Genomic DNA, 23,541 nt, shown 5'->3' with positions numbered 1-23,541 from the left:
CAATACTCAGAAACGCGGTGTTGTGGATTTAATGTCGGAACCATAACAAACAAAGCATTTAAGCTATGCCTTGAGGAATAGTAACAAATAACTCAACCTGTAAGTTGTATTTTTCCAATATTGAGAGGTTATAACATCAAATTTATTATGAATGTGATAGATAAAGCAACTATATTTATGTCATCCGTTGTAAACACATGTATTTCCAATGTAATGATATGCACATATATTTATGCCACTGTCACACACTATGCATTTCCTCATTTTCAATTTCAAGAACATTGAATCTTTGCATGGTGTTTGATGCAACTTTAATGTTGTTGAACAAACTAATTTTTGTGCAAGAACATTGATCTGTGTCTTTAATTTTCTTAAAAAGGGTAGTTTTAATTATCTTAGAAAGACCTTGCAAATTGTTCAAACTTCTAACAAGTGAAGAAAGATACAAATGGGTTGGTTCTTGGCACAATATATATGGGCATTTCTTGCTGGAAGCTTGTTCTTTAATGGTTTATCTTATTCTTATAAAGGTATAATAGTGATTGGTTATGCTTTGTGAAAGTACTAATTTTCATTTTCAAATATTTTAGTAACTCAATTTGTCCATATCATCCTTGCGTAGGGTTGTGCTAATCTTCTTTGTATCGTTCCAATTTTATCAGATGTCCTCAAAGAACAACTCACTTTATTATTATCAAAGTTGATTTTAAAATCAACTTTGAGGACATATGATAAAATTTGAGAATAGTAAAATGAGAGGAACAAGAACAAGTTAGGTAGATAGTGTCTCTTTGGATCTCTCTTAATTTTATGAGTCATTTAATTTGATCTTTAATTTCTTGTGTGTCAATGTAGCTCCAATGTACACATTTATCAAAGAAGCAACATTTGCTCCTCCAATCTTAAGATATGACTATATAGTAATAGGTGGAGGATCATGTGGTTGTCCACTAGCAGCAACACTTTCACATGGTGGAGAAGTTTTAGTCCTTGAAAGAGGAGGTTCACCATATACAAATCCAGAACAAATCAAGATAAATAAGTTTGTTCATGCTCTTGTTAACACAAGCCTTTCATCATTTTCCCAACAATTCATATCAACCGACGGTGTCCTCAATGCTCGTGCTCGCGTCTTAGGCGGTGGTTCTGTCTTGAATGCTGGATTCTACTCAAGGGCTAGCAATAGGTACATAAGTGAAACTGGTTGGAATGAAACTTTGGCTGAGAGTGCATATGAATGGGTTGAAAATAAAGTTGCTTTTGAGCCTCCAATAATGCAATGGCAATCAGCAGTGAGGGATGGTTTACTTGAAGCAGGGGTTTTGCCTTACAATGGTTTTACTTTTGATCATTTATATGGGACTAAGGTTGGAGGGTCAATTTTTGATAAGGAGGGTCATAGACACACTGCAGCTGATTTGTTAGAGTATGCTTATCCAACAAGAATTTCTGTTTATTTGCATGCCACAGTGCAGAAGATACTGTTTAAGTATAACGCAGGTATGTATGTAAGAATAATTTAAGTCGATCGACAGATCTAGGGGTCAGTCACAGTCCATATTTGATTCTACGGCCAATGCAACTAAATTCAAATAGCAATTAAACTGGAGAATTTCTGTTAATTGTAGCTTTATGATCTATGAGAATCGAGAGAGAGAGAGATAGAAAATAAGGATCCGTAGAGAACAAGGATTAGAGAAACTACTCTTTTTAGCATCCAGTTTTTCAGCTTTAGTTAACCGTTTAATAGGTTGTTACACATCGAATGAGATGAGGCATGAACATGTATTTATAAGTGAGGGCTTTACTTCTTAATTTATAAGCTGAATTTTGTAAGGATTGAGTTAGGTCTAGCCCAAATTCTAAGATGATATCATAGTCCATCTAAGGTCCATTGAGCCACTGTTTCAAAAAAAAAAAAAAAATCCATTGAGCCACATGCTTTCATGTCACACTATCACGTCATGCTCCAGGTGTCCCACATTGCAAGCCAATTTTGTAAGCCAAACGGCGATGTAACCCATCCCAGTTCATCAAAACAAAGTCCAATACACATTCATCAAATGAAATGAATTTTAGGCACCGTTACTTGATCATATAATGTTTTTGATATACATTCTTTTGACAGAAAAAAATAGGCCACAAGCTTATGGAGTGATATTCAAAGATGCATTGGGAATCATACATAGAGCATACATAAGCTCCAATGTGAAGAATGAAATAATAGTATCAGCTGGTGCAATTGGAAGTCCACAGTTACTGATGCTGAGTGGTATTGGTCCAGCTAAACATCTTAAGGCACATGGAATCAAAGTAGTTTTGGATCAGCCTTTGGTTGGTCAAGGAATGGCAGATAATCCAATGAATATTCTATTTGTTCCTTCTCCTTTACCTGTTGAACTTTCTCTCGTTCAAACAGTTGGAATCACTAAGAATGGCAGCTTCATTGAAGCAGTTAGTGGATTAAACCTTGGTCTTTCTTGGTTTGACAGGCTTAGAGGGATTTTTGAATTGGTGTCAAACCAGGTTAGCATTCCATATTCTCATTTTTCACTATGTGTTTTGCACTCACTCTCAACATCATAAGTTAGAAGTATTATTATTTATCATGAAATGAAACTTAATCTTAAATTTTCTTGTTTGAAGAGTGGCCTACCGCACAAGTTCGCACCAGAAACCATGAAAAGTTTTGCAAACATAATTCGATCATTAGACAATTCAACTCTCAAAGGAGGAGTCATACTAGAAAAGATAAGAGGACCAAGATCAACAGGTCACTTAGAACTCCTAACAACTAATCCCAATGATAATCCATCAGTTACATTTAACTATTTCAAAGATCCAGAAGACTTGAGAATGTGTGTGGAAGGCATGAAAACCATCATAAATGTGATAAACTCAAAAGCATTCTCAAGATTCCGGTATCCCAACATGTCTGTACAAGCTCTAATAGATTGGATGTTATACGTGCCAGTGAATTTTAGGCCAAAACATCGCAATGCTTCATTTTCTTTGGAACAATATTGCATTGACACTGTCTTAACAATTTGGCATTATCATGGAGGTTGCCAATATGGTAAAGTTGTTGATCATAATTATAAAGTCATTGGTGTCGAAGCTCTTAGAGTAATTGATGGATCGACTTTTTATCGCTCACCAGGGACTAACCCTCAAGCTACTGTAATGATGCTTGGAAGGTACGCATTCTTTTTTTTTTTTTTTTGAAATAATCAATTTACTTTTTTTATGACCAGTAATCGAATTTCGTATCCTAGAATTTACAATGCTTACATGCACTGCACACCAACAACAAAAACATTGATGTCTAACAATTAATATAGACATTGTAATTTGATAACGACAATAATTTAGGACTTATTAGTCTTTCATTAATTCGATACAGGTACATGGGACAAAAGATTATAAAGAAAAGACTCTCTCAGGAGGAAGTGAAGTGATCAATTGAATTCATATTTTTCCATAGTTGTTGTGTGTAATAGTTGAGTGATTACCAGACATTTTCTTCTGCATATTGCTGTCTCTGGTTATTATAGTAATAAAATGTATTTCTTTTCATTTGTTTTTGACAATATCATTGCAATTTTATATAAAAAAAAGAATCTCAAGAGAGATTCTTTACACTCTAATAGCATAATATCTTAACTTAAAAATGATAACATCTGATAGTCACACTTGTAAAATGGAGTCACAATAGTAATATTTTTAGGCCTAAAAATCAAACATATAAAATATTTTTAAAGAGACAGAATAAGGATATGCTATGCACCTTCATAAAATGGAAGAAGCATCTAGCTTTTGCAAACTTGTCCCCATTTCTATCTAAAGCATGTGAAGAAGATTGAGAAAGGGAGAATTTATTGCTTTGAAAGAGCATTTTCAAGACTAAGGTACAGAGAAGGTATAAATTATATATTATCTATTCATGGAATGACCCTCAAAACCCTTAAAGAATATTCACAGCATAACCGTCTCAAAGCATATCCTATTGATTATGGGTTTATTCCATGTAATGTGCTTAAGGGGAATTTGTTATAAATGAAAATGCTCAAAGAATGTGTTGTGTAGCAGCATGAGCTAGCTAGCTACCACAACATGTGGTGAAGAATAAGCAAATCAGCAATAGGGCTTCTCTTTCTTGGCAGGAAATTATCATTCCATGGTGTATCTTGCCAAAGGAGAGTTGCCCTGTTGTTGCTTTAGCTTAATATGTAATCATCTTCTATATGCTATGTTTTCTTTTCCGGACAAATGTTAGTGGTTAATTTGTTGAGAAGCAGGGACCCGAACTTCGGACATCCTGTTTTGTACGCCTTCGACGTATCCAACCATATCACTGGGCTACACTTCAGGACTTCTAATGATATGTTATTTATATGTCCATTACAGTGTTATTTGATTTTTGTTGTATTTTTTTAAATGTAGGTAAGCTGTAGAAGAAAAAAAATAAGATATATAAAAAATATATATGGTATGTATTTTGATATTTATGTTACACTATGTTTGCACTATTAACCTATGCTATGTGAAATTAGGTTTACTATCCTTTTTAAGTTTGATTATTTTTAAGATTATTGTGATGTGATGTGATGAAATGTTAAGATCTAATTTCAACAACATCTATAAGTTGAATTTTCAAACTAATTTGCAGTAGGGGGTGTTACCATTGATTATGTGGATAAACTTTTATCATGAAATTATGAGGTTGGACATGTGCCTTGATGGTTTAGCAGAAGTTCAAGAAGGAATTAAAGATAATGAGGTTAGGAATCAAAGACAGTACGTACTTCAAGAAATGATGATGATAGTGCTTGATGGATACTTTCTGAATGATTATTATGGAGGGCATGTGTTTGCATCAGTGCCCAGATACCCTTATTCCTAATAACCAAATGCTCAGGGCCGTGGATTATGCATTGCCTGGTATATTACTCCTCCTGTCATTATTATAGGAGAAATTTGACTTTTTAAATTAATTGTAAAACTAATGTATATATCAAGACTATAATATTGTCCAGATACATTAGTTTTACGATGAATCTAACAAGGAAAATTTCTCTTATAATAAGGACCGGAGGGAGTATTACATAAAAATAAAAATTAAAGGAAGATTTGGCCCAAAAAAATAAATAATTAAAGGAAGATTAATCAATAATTAATTGGTGCACAATCTACATACTACTTGGGAAGGATTTGGCAAATATATATGGAAAGTGAAGTCCTTGATAAAAAAAGTGAAGTCACATTTTTAGCAATTTAAAAGCTTCTGTTGGGAAAAAATAGGTATAGAGAAAATAAAAGAACACAATCACACCACCATAATATAATGTGGAAATTTCACTTTTGTCAAAATACTATGTGAAAATGTTACAACACATAGACTACCATCAACCTTCCCACGGCCTCCGGTATACCCACACTCTCCAAAACAAATATTTAACTACACCTCACAACAATCTAACAAAAGAGTACAAAAGAAAAACAAAAGACTGATATAAATTTAAAGTGTTATTGACCGGTGCGTTGAAACAAGGAACTTGAAGTCTTTATATATAGCCTTGAGCTCTCCCTTACTTCACTTCTCTAAGAAATGTGAGACTTCTCCAATATAACTTTCTTAACCTTTTTTTTCTTCTTTATTAGCAATGTCAGACTTACGTTCCAATCAGCCACACCTTCAAAATTTGGAATTTTTATTAAAAATATTTGTGATAATGTTTTGTTTGTTGTTAATTTTCTTTTAGTAAGATTCTACAGTAAAAATATAGGTATATAGATATATCTATAAATCATTTAAGAGGTCTTGTCACTTATTTAAAAAATTGCTAGGGGAGTGGGTTTGCATTAGCTTTGGAGTCCACAAAAGAAATTAGTCATTGAAATGGACATAGTGACAAAATTTCATGAAAAAACTAAAAGATTAATATAAAAAATTAATAATTTATATAATATCAATTTATTTTAAAACTTCCACTTAGGCCCCAAAAGTTCTTTACACGGCTCTGCAAATGCTTTCAAATAACATATCAATTCAAGAAAGAAAAAAAAAAGTAAAGCACATTATAAAATATAAAATATAAAAAAAAGACATTAAATACATTTTTCAAATAAGATTTCATCATTTTTTTTTTTAAAAAAAAGAGGAGTAGAAATAAGATTTCATCATCAAGATTATAAAGAATATCAAACTCTTAATAAGTTTTAAGGTGTTTGTGACATAATTTCAAATCCTTAGTAGAGACAAGAGAGTGACTCAAGTCAATTATAATACTCCACAAAATCCCCCCAAAAAGAATCTCATATGTACTACTACTCAAATCTCTTAGTCACTTGCTTGATCTACATTGTATACAAAAAATTATGGATCCTATGAATCTCATCAAAGGCTTTTAAAGATAGTTTTTACATTTTTGAACAAAAACACACACACACAAGGGCCAATGTCGAGATTTTGGAGATCCGGGACAAATAATAAAAACAAACGCTTGATAAAAATACAATTTATTTTTTTAAAAAAAGAACATAATCTATTTAAATTATAAGTACTAGATACTAAATAGTATCAACAACATCAAAATAAACATTAATAACAAAGAGTAATTTTTTTTTTTGACGAAGAGTAATCTTTTTTTAAAATGTAAATAACACCACTAATATAAAAAATGGGCATATTATAATTATTAATAATAAAATACACCTTCTGCGGTAATTTAACAAAATACACCTTCAAGTTAATATGATTAAATATTGATAGTGTTTTTTAATAAAAGTTACAACTTAAATTTAGAAATTAATTCTTTTTTTATAGAGTAGAAATTAATTCTTTATTTTCAAAGAAATGATAAAATATAATTTTTTTAAAAAAAAAATAAAATAGTCAAGTTATTTATAAGTTATAAAGTTTTTTTTTTGTCAGAGTTATAAATTTTTATTTTATTTTTTTTATGCAAAGATTGTTTTTATAGAATAAACAATAGTTGGATAAATTCATTATAAAAATCTTAAATAAAAAAAAGAAAATAAAACTGTCCCAAGGGGGAGTCAAGCTCACAACCCCTGGATTTTTAATTTCTGGACAAGTGTGCACAGCCGCGCACCACCAAATCAGTGACTCTATCATGTTTAATTGTCTCCTAAATAATATATGATAAATATTTTTAATGATGGGCCTAAAAAAAAATAAAGGCCCTTAAAATAATATATGATCAATATCTTTAATGATGGGTCTCAAAAAAAAAATAGAGGACCTTAAAAGTTTGAGGCTCTGGATTGGAGACCTGGTTGTCCTGGCTCAAAACCGGGCCTAACACACATATTCAATATTTATTTATATTTCAAGTATAATCTTTTTATTAAATAGACTATTCCGTGACAAACATTAATTTGAGCATGTTTTTGGTTGATTTTAGGTTTTTTTTCAAGACTCGAAAGATTAGTCTCTACAAGTGTACTCAAAGTATACCTGATTTACGAAAGGAAAAAAATCAAAGGAAAAATACCTGATTTACGAAATAACGATTACATGAGGCAATGGTGTTGACAGAGTATTTGACGTTGGCAGTGGTCACTCAACATTTCATGTAATGGAGCATTTCTTTGATTCCTGCTGCTGTTTCTATTGAAAACTTTAAATCTTGAAAGAATATGAATTGAGTAGTGGACAAATCTTTTTCAAAAGAATGATCAAAACCTGAATGAGAGAGAATCATCACTAGCTCAAATTTAATTTATTCTTAAATAGTCCCTTCAATTCCTTTAACATAAGTATATTTGAAGCATAACCCTCTAGTTTATACCATTTTTGTGCTACGGTGCCTATATATATATAAAGTTTTGGAGTGAGCAAATAAAATCAAACAAAAACATATTTTAGGGAACAAGCTAGCTATAGTAAGCAAATCATTCAAAGGGCATATCTCCTTTGGCAGGTAGTATATATAATGATGGTTGCTGTGGTTTATTTTATATGATCAAACTATATAACAAAATCAAATATCATATATAATAATCAATCAACTTGCCAAAGGGGAGCTGCTCTTTGAGTGTTTAGCTTAAACATTGTCTCGTTGTGTCAATTCCAATCATCCAAAAGCCTGTATCAACTTTACAAAGAAAGGTACCTGCAATTAAAGCAAAATATATATCCAGTTAATTAGTAGTATTATTTTATTTTAATTTGGAACATTTTTTGCTGTTTAAGACTAGAGTTGATTGATAGGGTGATAAAAAGAATTAATCTTAATGGAAGTACTCCTATTTTGATACGCCGCATTAGACAACTTTTGGCAAGTCTATTTATCTCATTCTTTCTGTGAGAAAAATAGGAGTTTTGATTGACCGACCAATTTTAGTTACTCCCATGATTCTTCCCATACTCATCCTGGAGACTCCTCCCATTGAACTTCAGTGTTTGCTTTTCAACGATATATTCGAAGCTTGCATGCTTAAGAATATTCGTGTAACAATTTAGTTTTCTTTTCTTTTGGGGACTTTGTCATTTTCCCAAACAAAAAAAGAAGAAGATGTGTACAATATTGTATTCATGCAAGTGAGACTCTTAAGCAGTCACGAGTTCATACTTTTGCATATGGAAAAAAATTTAGTTATGAAGGGACGCACCTTGTGTATTCCATAAACTTTTCGGTGTAGAATTAGTTAATGTAAACAATGGTAAAATTTTTATACATATAACATGGTAAAAAAAAATAGAGTTGTACTATTTAAACTTCAAAATACATATATTGTGACATTGTATATGTTTATCTAGTTTGACAGGTGTAACATTTGGTGTCAAACTAGTTTGTGTCATTTGATCCTAACTCGTTTACTATATGTTTCTCTTCCTTATTTTATTTTTTGTTGACAGATCCCTCTTGATTTTTATATTTTATAAGTTATACACATTTCAAAAATATTCATAAAAATTAAAGATATTTAAGAACAAATGAAACAAATCTGTCCTCATTGTATGGAATTTGTTTTGGGCTAGATCTAGCATGGTTTGTTTTAGGCCCTAACAAGGTCCAACCGGTTATGCAACCCAACAAGGATCCCCCCACCCCCCTCTCTCCGAATACTCTTCTATCCCCCCAAAAATTACCTTTTTACTCTTGCAGAAACAGTTCGAAACATATTTTTTGTCGTTAAAAATAGTATTTAAACCAGGAAAAATTCGGAAAATACTTACGAACTGTTTTTACAAGGGCAAAAAAGTAATTTCCAAAGAGATAAGAGTGTTGGGGAGGGAGGGGGGATGCAAAAAAGTAACTTCCTAAGAATTTTTCCTTCTCTTTTCGTCTCTATCCCCCTCTATCCCTCTATCTTTATCTCTTCCTCTCTCTCTATTGTTGGTGCTATTGTTATTGTTGCCTGTGTTTTTCCTCTATTTCCGTCTCTCTAACTCTCTCCCTCTCTTTTCCCCTCCCTGATTTTCTTTCTGCCTCTCTTTTCAACTGTTCTCTTTCTAACTCTCTCCCACTCCCTCCCTTTTCCCCTATCTATATCCCCCTCTCTCTAAGTCTCTCTCTCTCCCTCTCTCCCCCTCTCTCCATCTCTTACATTTTATGCAAATTAAATTTCAGTCAATTAGTCTTCTGGTTTTGCAAATTTAAATCAATTATCCCCCTATGGCGTGTATCCTGATCAATTACCCCCCATGTGACATGGCGTCACGTTGGCAAGTGTCACGTATGCATGTAACGGTCATGTCATCAAAATAGATGGAATAAACGGAGTAGGGGTAATTTGATTGACGTTTTACAATTTCGGGGGTATTTGTCTATTTCCAAATTTACTTTATCCCAAGGTACATAGTTCGATTCACACGGAAGACAAAAAGAAACTCCACTAGAAAGAGGGTGGAGAAGATCGTGAGGTGATAGTGTCGGGACCGTCTAAGATGGGCCCTGAGCTGTTACAGTTATCATGGGCAATTAGTCATTTAATGATACTACTCCTCTCTTATATTATACTCCTCTATACCACAATATAAGTCACTTTGGCACTCTTAGCATATTAAGATATGTAATTAATGTTGTATGAAAAAGATAAATTATAAGTTGATTTACAAAATTGCTCTTCATTTATGGTATGAAAAAACAAATTGGAGAATTAAAAGAAGAGAGCATAAAATGTAGTTAAGGGTATAATAAAAAAAGTGCTTTGCTATATGGGACGAATAGGTTTTCGACGAAATTCGACGACAAGAGGAACCAGCTTACCATACACGGAGGGATGGTATCACAAATAAGTTAAATAACTGTTTATGAGGACATAATGGTAACTGTACTTTTGTAATTGTACTTCGTGGATTTTCGCGTTTTTGCTTTTGTCGTAACATATAACTTTTTCCATAAAAAAATAACATTAAATGTTTTATTGGTAATGTAAAGCGACTTATAATTTAGTATAAATTGTTTTCTCAAAGTGATTTATAATTTGGTAGGTACCAAAGAGAAGTAAGTAGACTAGACTAAAAGGCAAGGCAACCTCTGATTACGCAACCAATCTTGCATAGTTGCATGTTCTTTTTCCCTCTATTCCTCTCACAACACTTCAAACTTTCTTCCTTTACATTATATCCTGCAGTTTTGCTTTTTCTTTTTCGTTAATTGCATTTCACTTTAATATATCAGTCAAATTCACTTTGTTCTTTTTTGAAGAAGAGGCTTTTCTCATCATATGCATGCCTCACATCACATTATATTGGCTGTTGAGCCCACTCTTTTCACTCATTAATAACATAGTACTTACAAATAAGCACTGAACAAAATCATATAATTCATTAATTCAATGTTTCATGCAATTTAGTACTAATATAATGGGCAGGTAAGTTCACTCAATTTGAAAAAGTCATTGATTTAAGTAATGATACACGAACTATAATCATGGAACCTTTTATTATTTATTTATTTATTTATTTTTGGACTTGTGTTTTTCAACCCTTAAACATTAAGCAAGATTGTCCGTAAGTACTTAGAAGAATTCTAAAGAAGCTTTTCTTTTGTAGCTCATCGATAATGCCGGCTTTAATAGCGACCATTCTGTCCTCCACTTACTATTGCTTTCCACCATTTGGCTCCACCTTTTCAAACTTATAATTCTCCACACACAGACAAATTAATATGTTTTTTCCTTAGGCGGAATGGTAAATACTACAAAAAAATAACATATAAATAAAAGATTTTCGGTTCGAACTTTGAACACCACAAATATCCTGCTTAATAATTTTACCGCCACCGCATGTCGTGTCTAGTATCTCATTTGCCCTGAAAACAGGAAACTAGGAATAAGAACTAAAAAAACAAATGCATGTCTGACTCCGTCTTCACCGTGATTCCAAACACATACTTAGCTTACCTAATTTTTTTCAATAGAAACGATATTATGTACAACATCTTTTATTTTCTATAAATATTACTACTATTGTACTAGTACAATATCTTGTCATTATCTGTGCCTTTTTTGAAGAATCAAATAAGCAATGAATCAGTCATGCCAAAGGGAGAATTCTGGCTTATGCGGTCAACATATGTTTTTACGTACCATTCCTGAAAAACTAAACTTAAGAGTATGGTTTTTTACATAAACATTATTCCAAATCCTAGTAGCATATCATATTCAGAAACCGGGACACTGAATAAATGTAATTAGGTGTAACAATAAATGTTTTTGTTCTCCTTTTTCTTTTCTATAACGTGTAGCGAAATGATTATAACCCAATTCACACCCAGTTGGATTGGCCTGTGGGACACAGTCCATCCCCATGAAAGACACATTCCAAATTGTGTTGCCTGACCTGACCTTGTCAACGTGTTCATTAAGCTTCACTACCAGCCACTCACATCCAGACACATTATTCTAATAATATATAATTAAAGACTTAAACATAATCGTTAGTTGGTCTAGTGACGATTGATGCTGAACTTGGTAGGGAGGACAACAGTTTGATCCCCGCAACTGCGATTGGGAGGGGGCTGAAACCACTTAATGTCAGAACTGACCCCTGAACCATAGACGATCCAATGGCTTATGACTGAATACTGGTGATGAAAACCAAAACAAAAAATATATATCACTTTTGTATCATAGAATTTGCCTCAAAGATATTGTTTTTTAAGCCATTTGTAAATATATAAACCAACTGAAACAGGGATATGTTGTAATATTCTGTGTGTAAGTTTCTCAAACAGAAAGTATCAATAAATCCAACAACAGAAAAACAGTCAAACTGATATATAAAAACAGAATTGTCTTTGAGTCTAAACAAAACAAAACAACAAAACAGAAAATGCATTCATCACTTAACAAAAAAGAGGTCACTAAAGTATGTCCACAAGGTTGTTGTCCAACCTTATTGTTCATCAACTCATCACAACAATCTCTCAACAATACAACCAAACCCAGAAACAGTTCTTCACAGTGTCGCCAAACCTTTGCAACAACAACATCATCCTCAATATTTCCAAACACCAAATTCACTAACCATGAATGTCTTCCATCACTTCATGAATCATTCACTGAATTCATGAAAGTTTATCCTCAATTCTCTGAGACTGAGAAAATTGACAGTTTAAGAGCCAAAGAATATTATCATCTTTCTTTCTTAAACCAATCTTGTCTTGATTATATTGGTATTGGTCTTTTTTCCTATTATCAACGTCAACAACATGATGCTTCAAAAACTCAACTTTCTTCTTCTCCTTCAACTTCAACACCATTTCAATCTCCACAACAATATTCTGATATACCATTTTTCAGTATTTCCTACAAAACTGGAAATTTGAAGACTTTATTGCTACATGGAGGGAAAGAGTCAGAATTTGAGTCTGCAATGAGGAGAAGGATAATGAAATTTCTTAACATTTCTGAAAATGATTATTTCATGGTTTTCACAGCAAATAGAACATCAGCTTTCAAACTTGTTGCAGATTCATATCCATTTCAATCTTGTAAGAAACTTTTGACAGTTTATGATTATGAGAGTGAAGCAGTGGAAGCAATGATTAGTTCTTCAGAAAAAAGAGGAGCGAAATCCATTTCAGCAGAATTCTCATGGCCAAGACTTAGAATTCAATCAACAAAATTGAAGAAGATGATTGTTAGTGATAATAATAAGAAGAAGAACAAAAAGACAAAAAGTGGTCTTTTTGTGTTCCCTCTTCATTCAAGAGTAACAGGAGCAAGATATCCTTATCTATGGATGAGAACAGCACAAGAAAATGGATGGCATGTTTTGATTGATGCTTGTGCATTAGGACCAAAAGACATGGACAGTTTTGGTCTCTCTCTATTTCAACCAGATTTTCTTATTTGTTCTTTCTACAAAGTTTTTGGAGAAAATCCATCTGGTTTTGGTTGCCTTTTCGTCAAGAAATCTTCTATTTCACTTCTTGAACCATCCACTTGTGCTGGAATTGTGAATCTTGTACCAGAAAGTAGTCTATTTAATCTATCAGAAGATTCTTCTAGTAACAATCAAGTAGAAGTTAATCAAAAATCACCATCTATCTTACAAGAACAAGAATTATCTTCTATGAGTTCTTTCTCTGGAAGGATGCAAACTCCACAATTTGTTAAAGTTAAAGGAGTTCAATCTGAGGAACTAAAAGCTCCTGAAGGTTGTGGAACTGTGGATGAAAAAAGGGTAGTTGAGAAAAACCAAATTAAGAATGTGGAAGATAGTAAAAATGGAAGCTTTGACATTGAATGCAGGTGTTTGGATCAAGTGGACTCTTTAGGACTTACAAAGGTAACCAACAGAGGAAGGTACCTTATAAATTGGTTAGTGAACTCCTTGCTGAAGTTGAAGCATCCTAATGATGAAGGGGCTCCCTTAGTAAAGATCTATGGTCCTAAGATAAGATTTGATAGAGGACCTGCTTTGGCTTTCAATGTTTATGATTGGAAAGGTGAAAAAGTTGAACCTGTTTTAGTACAGAAACTTGCTGATAGAAATAATATATCTCTCAGCTATGGATTTCTGCATCATATTTGGTTTGCAGATAAGTATTCAGAAGAGAAAGGAAGAGTCCTGCAGAGTAAAGAAGGGAAAGGCGAGAAAGTAACGGCGAATAAGAAGAAAGATAGAGATAATTTGGGAGTGACAGTGGTTACTGCTGCATTAAGCTTCTTGGCTAATTTTGAAGATGTGTATAAACTATGGACTTTTGTTGCTAGGTTTCTTGATGCAGATTTTGTGGAGAAGGAGAGGTGGAGGTACACTGCTCTTAATCAGAAAACAATTGAAGTTTAATTGTATGTAAATTTGATTTATTTTTCTTTATTTTTGGATTATAGAAAATGTTTTCAATACTAAAATATGTGAACTTGGATGAAAATTTAATGTTTTTTAACAAGAGGAAAATCTTATGTTGATTCTCCTAGTAAAGTAATCAACTTTATTTTCCTGATGAGAGTAGAATAACTTAGTCCTCAAATTCACGAAATAGCAAATTAGTCCCTTAAGTTAAAGATGGTGATTGCTCTTGATCCTTACGAATTCAAGGACTAAAATGTATATTTACTTGTCACAGAAGTGTAAGTTCCACCACTATTATTGAGCAACTGTGCTGTAATGATAGTTAAGGTTAACTGTGTTTGATGAGATATTAAAGGGAGAATTGCATTGCAACTTTGAACCTACAAGTAGTTGATATATTGTTTGGTTATAGTGTGTGACCAAGCTCTATTTTTGGTACATGACAAAGTTTTAAATGGAATAGGTCCAGAGCCATAATAACTATCCTTCTAAATAATAAATATGCTAGTTCACAACTATTATTATTCCTAAGCATACAAGTTTTTGTGTGTGTTAATCTTCCGGTTTTCAAGAGAACGAGGTCCCGGTAATTCGAAATTCAGTTACAATGTAAGTAAAGTCTGATCACAAATTATTTTTCTCAAAGAATTAAAGTCGAGAGTTCTGTCAAATAATTCGTCCTAAAACGTGCTCATTAACACAATGAGATCAATGTTATATTGTATTGGCGGTCCAGAAAAACTATGGTTATTATGCAACTAAACACATATTTGTTCAACGTTTGAATGGACCCGTCAACCAACCAAATTCATGTTTAACTATGTTTTGTTTGAATTTGAAAGGTTTTCAATTGAACTTAAAATCGATTTTTTAAATAATTTGGGTCATACTTAGACATGTAAAACACTTATTTCAGAACCCTTTCTGGCTTGGACACATTGCAAGAGGTAGGAATTTAAACATGAAGGAACTGTTATGTCGGTATAGAAATATAAAATAGACAATAATAACTTAAGAAAGAACCAAGTTTGAATGGTATCGTCATTTCGTAAATTTTAAGGGATAAATATTAACAAAATCATACAATATTAACAAAATCATACAATAAGGGATTTGACTGGACTTTGATATGATACCCTTAATTCTTTGTTCATCTTCTTTTGACTTGGACATTGATATCTTAAAATTGTTTAAATTCTTGCAATTTTATTCAAACACGTTGAATGCAAACAAACGCATTATATACTAGTACTACTAAATGCTAAGTACTAACAAACGTTGCAATGACATCATCATATAGGATATCAAATCATCATACTAAGTCCCCAAAAATGCAAGCTCCAGATCACACTTTCGAGAAATTTCAAATAAGAGTGACACATTCACCTCAAGGAAAAATGTTGGCTAAGATGATGCTCGATGGTTGGGTATAACGATTGAGAAGGCTGACAGGCGTGGGTGTGAGGCTTATGGACTTGGGCCAGCCCCAAAGTCCACTTTAGAACGAGTTTTGATGTTTGAGATTTACTTTTCGCGCCCCTAAAAAATCTCACGTGCCCCTTCAAATTATCAATCTAATCCTTCGCTTTTTAGGATGCGAGCACTGTTCGCACTCTAAGTAGTGAGTGACAATATTTTTTACTCAAACTCAACGTTTGCGCCCATAGATGAAAAATATAATGAAAAAAAGAGTTCGCATTATAGAACGTAAACTCTTTTTTTCAGGATTTTTTTCATTCGGGAGACGTTGAGTTTGAGAAAATATTGTGACTCGCTACTTAGAATGTGAACTGAAACACAGTTCGCTATTTAGAGTGCGGTCAGATTGCACTTTAACTATTGAACCTTATAAAAATTTGGCCACCGTCCAATACCATATTTTAATTGGCCACTGGAGCGGTTATGACAATATCGATCAATCAAAGACACACATCGTATCATTCTATAAAATGAAATATCTTTTTTTTTTTTATATTTTAATCACTCACTCATGCAATGTTCCATTCGAAATATTTTCTTGAGAGTGAATAAAGGGTTCACACCTTAACTTGTGAACTATGTTTCGATCAAGATTATTTTACGGGAGATAAGAGATAGGGTGATCACAATATTAGTCTTGCAATAGTTAATGTGACTAGACATAAGAAAGCAAAGGTCGATTTGACACTCGAAACAACCAAGAGGGCCTTAGTTGCGAGTAAGAGGTCCCATACGATGTTAGCCCATCAGAGACAACCCTTGAATTGGATTCCTTTATCAGAGGATCACCTTCCTGCTACACCACTACCACTACCAAATGCTTGATTGAAGATATTTTTTATATTTTTTTTAGTCCATATAAATATATCAAATTTTGTTTTTAATCTCTATAAAAAAATTCAGCAAGTTATGGTCACCGAAATATTTTTCGTCATAACTTTTGATACCTACTTTTAAATCAACTAATGTGTATCATTCGAAATTTGGAATTTTTTTTCCACAGTCATGTTTAATAAATTATAGAAATATCTTTTGCAAAAGGATTAATTTTTTAAAACAAGTGGTCAATTAAATATGAATTTTTAAGTTTTTGGCGCTTAAAAATTCATTAATCTTTGTTAAAAAAATTGTACGAGAGATTCTTATAATATTATGAACATAAATACAAAAACTCGTTTAAAGATGTGAAAAATAAACAAGTTAGTTGAAAACAAGGACTAAAACGTCAAATGTTTTCGAGGATCAAATTAAACTTGCTAAAATATTTTATAGGAACTAAAAAAGAAATTCGAGATATTTATAACGAATAGTTATGAATAGCATATACATTGTTAGGTGGTCATGTGAAGCTACATTGCATTTTATATGGTTATACACCGGACATATTGTATGAGATGCAAGTGAGATGTGTTTCATGAAATGTAAAATTTGATTCTTAATAATAGAAAAACTTGCGTAAAAAAAAAATAAATTAAAAACTCCAATTAAGAAATATGTTGGGAATCTCCCATCAATATCCCTATTGGGGATGTAAATAGATATCCGTGCGGGTGGATAGTATGATATTTGTGTCCGCTCCGTTAGATAAATTCGATATTTATATCCGCTCTATATCCGTGTGGATATCCACGGATTTTGAAGTATTCGCCGATATTTACAGATATCTATGGATAATAATTTTTAAAAAAGAATTTCTGATTCTTGTAAAAAAAAATTATTTTAATTACTTGAAATTTATTTATCTTATTTCTAAAGAAACAAAAAAAAATTTATTAACACATAATAATATTCATACATTTCACTTTCAATTTAAAAACATTTATTTTCCTTCTTTTCACCAAAATTTAATAATACCCATACATTTCTCTTAAGAAAAAACTTCATACATTTTATTTCTAATCAAAACAAAGTTCATCACAAAATTCTAAAGAATTAAAAAGGCTATTTTATATTTGATAACTAAGAATATTTATATAATTTTTTTATTTACTAACCGGTATGGATACCGTGGATACGAATACCATTAAATCTGCATCCGTATCAATTAACTATCGGGTAATTGAAATATCTATTTATCTTGTTCATTTATCTTATCTACGGATATTCATTAAACTATCTGTTCCGTGTCCGTGGATAATTTTATCTGCAAATATCTATAAGTACGGTTATTTTTGTCATCCCTAATCCCAGGGACGAGCCTATGGTCATTGGAATGGTTTCTCCATTCCCCACTAGCCTAGTTTTTTTGTTAGAATAATTTTATTTTATTTTTCTATTTTTTTTTTGGTTGAAATATTTTTTTAAAATAACTATATTTTATTCGGCGGTGATATATGTGAGGAACCAAAACGCAAGAATATGCCGCGACCCAATTTCAATCGTTAGATCTTGCATTTTTCCATTTTGTTTTACAATACAGGCAATTAATATGATAAAAAGAGAAATTTGACCAAATGAAAAAGACACATATAAAAGAAAGTGATAAAATAACATAAATAAGAACAATTAATAATTTGATTTTTTTATTTTGTATCAAATAATACTTTAGAATTGAATGACTATCTTTTTGGTGAGTTTGTAAAAAAACGATAATTGAAAGATATAATCTAGTTTCATAGGTGAATTATATGTTAAAAAAAAAAATAATATTTCAAAGAGTTTAGTGGACATAAGCAGATAGAATAAAAAAGATTTACACACTCAATCAATAAGAATGCTACAACCTTTCATGTTATATCAAGGAAGTGAGGTTAAGTAGAGTGACGTGACGAAAAACATGGTTGTGATTGGTTGACAATGTAAAATTATTTTACACTAACTGTGCATATTCATTTTTTCTCAGTTTCAAAACACTATAGGTTACTTATCGTTTAATTAGTGTTTTTTTTTGTCTTAAGAACTCCGATAATGTTATCACGCTAAAACTTTTATAGAAAAAAATTTATCTTTTGCATAATCTTATCAATATACTACTCGTAATACTATTCTTCACGTTCACGCTATTATACCTAATTTTTATAATAAAAAAAGATATTATTATTATTATTATTATTATTATCATCGTTTCATACATCAAATTAATAACGATTGAATATAAATCACCTTCATTTTATTTTAAAAGGAAAATGATCTCAAATTTTAGAATTGTGCTATTAATTTTTGCCTTTTAACAATTAGCTTAGCGATTTAGGTCTTAAACCGAACTAGTTGTATGAACGAAATTGAGGAGGATCAACGTATGCTATTGGATCAACATATTCTATTAAGATTTTTACTCTCTGAACAAATTAATTACTAACATTTGTCTATTAACAATATATTTTATTTCTTTTTAAAAATATTGATTATTGTTATCATTTTTTTAGGAAATTATTAGTAAAAATTAAAAAACATAAAAACATTCCTTACTCCCCCCGGCCACAAATATGAGAAAAACTACACTTTTCAGATTCATTGAATAACCGATGTATTTGAACTGTATTATAGTCCAAATACATCAGTTATCGAATGAATCTGAAAAGTGCAATTGTGCTTATAATTGTGACCGGACGAAGTATTATCCAGCAACACACCTACCACTATTGACTATGGACTTGATTTTTTTTTTTTTTTTTTTATTTTGAAATGGAAAATAGTATTAATCGTAGTAAAACCTAGACCTAATTGCGTGGCACCATCCTAACTGTCCATCTAACGATTCTTAATTTGAAGTTTATCTGCACAATGGGATGGTATGTGTAGAATTTCAACCTCCTCCTCTTAATACCACCCTTCAGCCACCACCTCTCCAATGTCTTCCTCCTTCAGCCAACTATTTTCAAATTTTAAAAAATACTTATACTTTTGTCTGATCATATATTATTTAAAATTAATACGTCTGATCATATTTAAATTTGAACTTTGAAAATGACGTGACATTAAAACTCTTGTAGAAAAAAAATTATCTTTTGCATAATCCTATCAAACTACTCGTGATACTATTCTTCACATTCACGCTATTATACCTAATTTTTATATTAAAAAAAGGAAATAGTTATATGTTTCATACGTCAAATAACAACCGAATATAAATCTCCTTCATTTTATTTTAAAAGGAAAATGATCTCTAATTAACGAACTGAGCTATTAATTTTTACCTTTTAACAAATAGTTTAACGATTTAAGTCCAAAAATCGAACAAGTTGTATGAACGAGATTGAGGGGATCAACGTATGGTATTAAGGTTTTTACTCTTCCAAACAAACTAATTACTAACATTTGTCTATTAACAAAATATTTTATCTTTTTAAAAATATTGGTTATTTGTATCATTTTTTCAGGGAATTATAGTAATTTTTCTTTTTTGACAGAGAATTATAGTAAAAATTTAAAACTTAAAAACATTCCTTATTATCCAGCAACACACCTACCACTATTGACTGTGGACTTGATTTTTTTATATTTTGAAATGGAAAATAGTAATAATCGTAGTAAAACCTAGACTTGACTGTGTGGCACCATCCCAACCGTCCATCTAGTGTAAATCCAGCCGTTGATCCTATTTCACTCTGTAAATAAATAGAGAACAGAGGGACCCTCTCTTCCACACGGATAAGTGGGGCTCTTCTCCATTGTTAGGGTTTGTTGTTTCTCTCAGTTTATGTATTTTTATTTATTTTTTATTTACATAAACCTCTTTGAATTCTCAATTAGTCTTTCTAATCTTTCGCAGTGCCTCAAAGCTTCAAAATACAGTCAACGCATCAGAAACTCTGCCTCTCTGCAAAAAAACACAGTAGGCCCCAAAAAAATTGATTTTTTTTTTTTTTTAAAAATTTTCTTTTAGGATTCTGAATTTCGTAAATTTGAAATCTTTTCAATGTTTCTCATATGGGTTTTCATCATACTTTAATGGGTCTTTCTTGAATTTTTGTTTTATTGATTTATTTTTTTTCAGGATGGAAGTGAATCCTAACGGCGGCGCTGGTTTCAGCGAAGAAAACGGCACACAGAGTACCGATATGTCTCCGTCAGAGACGACGGAGATGGCGGTAATGAAAGAAGAACTGACGGAAACTGATAATCATAACCGTCAAGAATCGCTTGCGGTGGGTGTTGTTCCGATGCCGATGACAATGACAGTGCCGAAGGAGAAGAGACAATCAAAGGACCGTCACACGAAGGTGGAGGGACGTGGTCGGAGAATCAGAATACCGGCAGCCTGCGCGGCGAGGATCTTTCAGCTGACACGTGAGCTTGGTCACAAGTCTGACGGAGAAACAATACGGTGGTTGCTTGAACAATCTGAACCTGCAATCATTGAAGCCACCGGCACTGGAACTGTTCCAGCCATCGCTGTTTCAGTCGGTGGCACGCTGAAAATTCCTACTACATCGGCGGCGAGACCGGACGGTGAAGATACTCCGAGGAAACGAAGGAAGAAAGCATCAAACAGTGAATTTGTTGATGTTAGTGATCAAGTTTCAATGTGTTCAGGACTAGCACCAATTGCTCAAACACCATACTGTGGCGCTGCCGTGAACGGTGGTGAAAATGGTGGTGGTGGTGGTTTGGTTCCTTTATGGCCTGTGGTGAGTAATGGTGTGTCTAATCAAACTGGGCCATTTTTCATGTTCCCAAATTCAACTATGAATCAACCACAGTTTTGGGCTATTCCTGCAGCACCTTTTTACAATGTGCAAAATAGACCCATTTCTGATTATGTTTCTGCTATGCAAATGATGCAACAAAATCAACAACCTTCAAATGCTTCTGCTAATGCTAATTCTTCATCTACTTTGGTTCCTTGTTTGAACTCAGCAACTTCAACTACTTGTTCTGCTGCTTCATCATCTTCTGCAGGAACCCCACAAATGATTAGGGATTTCTCTTTGGAAATATTTGACAAGAAAGAGCTACAGTTTATGGGTTGTTCTTCTGCAAATTTAGGATCACCTCCTACTTCAAACCCTTCAAATTGAACCACAATGTCACTAGAAAAAAAAATATATGATTAGACTTTAGAAGTTAAACAATTTTTTTGTTTGGATCAGAAAAGTAGAGATAGCTTGTGTCTATCTGAATTTTGTCTTTTTGGTTTTTGGCTGATGCGAAAGAACACATCTTGAACTTTTTTTTATTAATGAAAATCCATCTTTTCTCATTGTCTCAACATTATATTTAATATAAAAAAATTATATTCTGGCTAAATTATATAAATGTTGACAAATCTTAAATCCTTGATAAAATTACTTCTGTGAGCCCCCGGGGGCGGGAGACGCTATACCAGATAGGGCGCCTAAAATCTTCGAAAAATCACGCGCGAAGTTTATTAAGAAATTCAACTTATCATCTGAGATGGCCAACTCACTTAATTTCTTCTAACATTTTTTAAAGATCAATTTCATCCAGTCATTCTCGCTCAACCGTGACTTTTGTTCTGTGACGATTATGACATCAATGATATTTTTATGTGTCTTGCAACTTCATATGCATGTTGTCTTGATCAAATTTAATCATGTAGACTATATTATCATTATTCATGATATCAATTTCGCCTTGTAGTTTCTAGATTTTTTTTCGGACAATCTTTCGTTGTATCTTATCCTACATTTCTAAGCAAAAGTTTAACCACTAAGACATTTTTTCATAGAGTGCACATATTGTCGTTGTATCTTTCGTTGTGCAATATTTGTAAAAAATTAACTTTATTACTTTTTTTTATAATTTATTTACAAAACATATACTATTATTAATATTATGAATTTCAATTTGGGAAAGCACCCGATAGGTCTTGAAAGGGTGAAACGGTGTGAGGAGAGGATAGCTAGCAAAGTGTGCATGCGTGGCAAAGGAAAGTGGGTCCAGGAAACAATCACGTGAGGTTTTCTCAGCACGTGTTATTTGTGGGACCATAAATGTGGTGGGTTACGTGGAGCATGGTGAGTGGTTGATGTTGGGCCACGAGATATGATCACGTGATATCTAGATAATGGCACGTGTACCTATGATTTTCGGGACCCTCTCGTTGTGGAACTAGGTTGGCCCCGTTATACAGGTGTCGATCTTGCAACTACGTTTGTGGTAGTACACTCGTGGAGAATTATGACTTCTTTTGGTCTTCTTAGCATTCTCCTCATTATAACTTGTGTTTTTGTTATTCCTTTTGACTAAAGTGTCATTTTTTTTTCCACGGTATCCTCTATGTATAATTGTAAAAATTAATATTTTGAGTCTTTATGTTCACGACTCATGAGTGTATATAAGGGAATTATATTTCAATTTTTATCAATTAAATTTTGTTCACGGGAACTTTTATTTTGATTTTTTATTAGTAGTATTGGATTTTTTTTTTTTTTTTTTTTTTTATATTCGTGAGGGTTTAGAGTCCCAAAGGAGATATTACAAAGAGATCAATATAGGGGTAGTAATCCCGACGAACAAACATTATAAAATACAATATTGCATCCAAGTAAACATCTAACATTAGCTAACGAGTGCGCACACTTGTTAGATTCTCTATGAATGACAAATTTCAATGTCCCATCCCAAATCCAATAGCTTCCATATCTGGTGCACTACTGTTCCTCCTGTCAAACTATGGAAATTTCTAACCTTGAGCATTTGCACTACAGATGCTGAATCAATGTTCAATTCCACCTTCTTAAATCCCATCGTTCTAACACATCTCGAGTCTTCAAGAACTCCCCGGAATTCTGTCACGAACTCATTACATCTACCTACATTCTTCGCATAGCCTCATATCCACTCGACTACCCTGTAACACTCCCCCCACAACCTGCAAG

General features: G+C 32.5%; 3 protein-coding genes and 1 non-coding gene across 4 annotated transcripts; 3 read left to right on the top strand and 1 right to left on the bottom strand.

Annotated features, from left to right (window-relative positions):
• Positions 1-385: 385 nt before the first annotated feature.
• LOC123896796 (protein HOTHEAD-like) lies at positions 386-3,535 on the top strand. The gene is made up of 5 exons (XM_045947174.1): positions 386-530; positions 856-1,500; positions 2,129-2,526; positions 2,647-3,197; positions 3,404-3,535. Exons 1-5 carry the CDS (start codon positions 449-451, stop codon positions 3,456-3,458), a joined length of 1,731 nt encoding a protein of 576 aa, XP_045803130.1. The 5' UTR covers positions 386-448; the 3' UTR covers positions 3,459-3,535.
• Positions 580-677, bottom strand: LOC123903348. The gene has a single exon (XR_006807928.1). It is a non-coding gene; the product is annotated as a U6 spliceosomal RNA (small nuclear RNA).
• Positions 3,536-12,094: 8,559 nt separating the features above from the next.
• On the top strand, positions 12,095-14,423 carry LOC123897275 (molybdenum cofactor sulfurase). The gene has a single exon (XM_045947857.1). It carries the CDS (start codon positions 12,308-12,310, stop codon positions 14,270-14,272), a length of 1,965 nt encoding a protein of 654 aa, XP_045803813.1. The 5' UTR covers positions 12,095-12,307; the 3' UTR covers positions 14,273-14,423.
• A 5,924-nt stretch (positions 14,424-20,347) lies between these two features.
• LOC123922458 (transcription factor TCP19) lies at positions 20,348-21,908 on the top strand. The gene is made up of 3 exons (XM_045975177.1): positions 20,348-20,375; positions 20,469-20,531; positions 20,694-21,908. Exon 3 carries the CDS (start codon positions 20,695-20,697, stop codon positions 21,715-21,717), a length of 1,023 nt encoding a protein of 340 aa, XP_045831133.1. The 5' UTR covers positions 20,348-20,375; positions 20,469-20,531; position 20,694; the 3' UTR covers positions 21,718-21,908.
• Positions 21,909-23,541: the final 1,633 nt, after the last annotated feature.

This window comes from Trifolium pratense, linkage group LG1 (assembly GCF_020283565.1).
Source record: "Trifolium pratense cultivar HEN17-A07 linkage group LG1, ARS_RC_1.1, whole genome shotgun sequence".
Lineage (NCBI taxonomy): Eukaryota > Viridiplantae > Streptophyta > Magnoliopsida > Fabales > Fabaceae > Trifolium > Trifolium pratense.
This window is presented reverse-complemented; position numbering and strand designations above follow the sequence as displayed.